Source organism: Melampsora larici-populina (genome assembly GCF_000204055.1).
Source record: "Melampsora larici-populina 98AG31 unplaced genomic scaffold MELLAscaffold_147, whole genome shotgun sequence".
NCBI lineage: Eukaryota > Fungi > Basidiomycota > Pucciniomycetes > Pucciniales > Melampsoraceae > Melampsora > Melampsora laricis-populina.
The window spans coordinates 23,309-25,897 of record NW_006768910.1 but is presented as its reverse complement, the minus strand read 5'-3'; the positions used below and the strand labels follow the sequence as shown (position 1 = coordinate 25,897).

The window sequence follows — 2,589 nt, the reverse complement described above, 5'->3', positions numbered from 1 at the left end:
AAAAAAAGCCAAAGAAGCCTTACCAGACGGCAGTTGCAGCAGACGTCCGCACAGCATGATCATGTGGACCCATGGAAGCTACAGGTTTATGGCAAACCTTTGGTGGTTTGACGCCGATCAGCCTCATCCATGACCTCGAAAGTAGTACCGAACACTCGGTTCAACAGGGTACCTTTGCGTTCAACAGAGAAATATCAGATTCCCGTTTCAAGATGAGATAGGTTGATCAGAGGGGTATATAAATCAGACTCACTTTTTCCACTCGATTGTGATCCAAATACTGCTACCAAGTCATAATTGAAACCCTTTTCGAGTAAACCCCAATTTTCGATCGAGCTCGACAAGTCGGTCCTAATGATCGAGAATTTAAGCAAATCAGCTCATGATCACCATAGGATATAGGAACATGATATTTGATATCTGAATGCCAACGTGAATCTTTGTTCTTCACCGATCACTTGTAGTCGTTCTGTCATATGGTTTTGTATTCCATTTTGAGCCATCTTGCAGGACGAAGATCGACGAATATGAATTCTTGGTAATATGTATTTTTGAGTTCCTCGAGTTTCCAATGAGAGCGATAGTTGGGGAGTTAGGAGTGATATCAAAAAGACAAGGGGCTAAAATTTATGAGGATAGCTTGACGATGTTTCCGATGAATAGCTGAGCTGTCGAGTGAAGTTTAACTTTGAAGTTGAAACTTGATGAATGACGATGAGTTCTTGATAGATACTGGTGGTAGGCGGGGTGTCTGATCCGGGTACAATAAACCATACCCGATCCGTCGAGTAGGACATGATCAGATTAATTCGGATCGACCGGTGAGATATTTAAAATTCCGGATCAACTGATCATGCTGTGGTCATTCCTATGCGCTTTCACTTTCCTTATCATGCACTCAATCTCCCTGAACTAAACATGATATATAACTGGACATGGACTCTTTGTGGCATGAGAAGCCTGTGAAGATGATTGATTTCATACAACACCTCTTAAATGATTCCTTGTGTGGCTGAACAGGGCTGAACACCACCCAATTGCTAAAGGCTCTTTGGATCTTACTCTATCTTACTTGAGGGTGACAGCTGCGAGCAAGTTGCAAACACATCCCAGATTCAAGCAAGGCATGCCAATTTTACACGAGATGCGGCTACATAGAAGTCCAATGTGAGGGATATGTGTCTCTACCGGCCCCCTCATAACAAAGGGTGACCACTATGTCAGAATGACCATACAAGGGATTGATGTGGGCCCCATCATGTGAGCAACATGTATTGCTTGACTTAGGGTGTTGTGAAGAAGCTCACCTTGGCTTCAAGTGAGAAATCAATGAGCAGTGTGTGACAGATGGGTCAGCATTGGCTGCTCCACCCATGATTTTGAGAAGGCCACTATGATGCTGATTTTTTTTAGTTTACAGACAGCACATGATCTAAGAAATTGATAGAGAACAACTTCAAAAGAATGTATAATCAAGTTGAGACAATTGAAAGATACAAGATTGGATTTGTTCCAAAAAACAAATACAGATGCCCAAAAGGGAAGTAGCTAATGTACAGGGACGACTTGCTGTGAATTAACTACAGCTAAACTTCCACGGTGGGAAGCTTCTGGTCAGTGATAGCAGACTCAATTTTTTTGGTAGTCAAAGACTCCATTGCTTTCAAACCACAAGTGCAGTCTGGGGGTAACATATCTTCTTTTGGGGGCACATTGGAATACAATTTTGATGATTTAAAATACTTGGTGTCAAGCTTTATGAGAATTTTGTAGAAGCTGGGATCAGGAGGAATGTCAGCCAGGAGCAATCAAACAACATAAAAATTAAATCCACTTATGCTTTACCATCCATGGGTCCCAATTTGAGTTTGCAAGTCCTCAAGTATTTCATCAAATTTGTTGCATAAGAACCAATGACTATTGGAGGTTGGGTTTTGATACAACAAAACTGTATATATATGCTAGGAGACAGAAATAATCCCAGTCTGATGACAGAGAGAATCAAGCAACAAGGACTTACTCACAGCCCCCATCTACTGGGCTCTGGCAGGCCAGAGCCTACCACTTACTCCATGAAAGAGTCATGAAAGATTCATAAAAGATTCATGAAAGATTCAGAAAGGGTGCAACAAAGCTTCACTATGTATTCAATAAAGCTTCAATGTAACTTCAGCTGGATATACGATCCAGCACAAGTGACATGGATTCATCTCATATCAAGAAATCAATCATGGGCTCAGGTTATGTTTTTTTCTTATACAAAAGCTTATCTCAAATTAAAATAACCACATAAAAGTTGTCATGTCTAGAATATATTACAACTTCAACATACACATTTATCTCACTCCATATCCATTGCATCTTCGTCATGGCTATCTTGCACAAATCCCTACCAGTGAATATGAAAAAAATTAGTATACAGAAACGCACTGAGTCTCTTCAACCACTCACAATATTTGCTAAGCCAACAATTGAAAGTGTTGCGTTGTGGATATCAAATGTACCAGTGGGGTTCTTCATGACAACTAGCTGTCCAATTATGTCCTTGACTTGAATTACATGATATTCCTCATGTGAATCATAAACAAC

The 2,589-nt window shown here is 40.5% G+C and overlaps 1 protein-coding gene across 1 annotated transcript; it reads right to left on the bottom strand.

Moving 5' to 3' along the window:
- Nucleotides 1-86: 86 nt before the first annotated feature.
- MELLADRAFT_85358 (uncharacterized protein) lies at nt 87-503 on the bottom strand (the record flags this gene model as incomplete). The annotated part of the gene is made up of 3 exons (XM_007419230.1): nt 87-172; nt 254-351; nt 433-503. The coding sequence occupies 3 exons, from the start codon at nt 501-503 to the stop codon at nt 87-89; spliced, it is 255 nt and encodes an 84-aa protein (XP_007419292.1).
- Nucleotides 504-2,589: the final 2,086 nt, after the last annotated feature.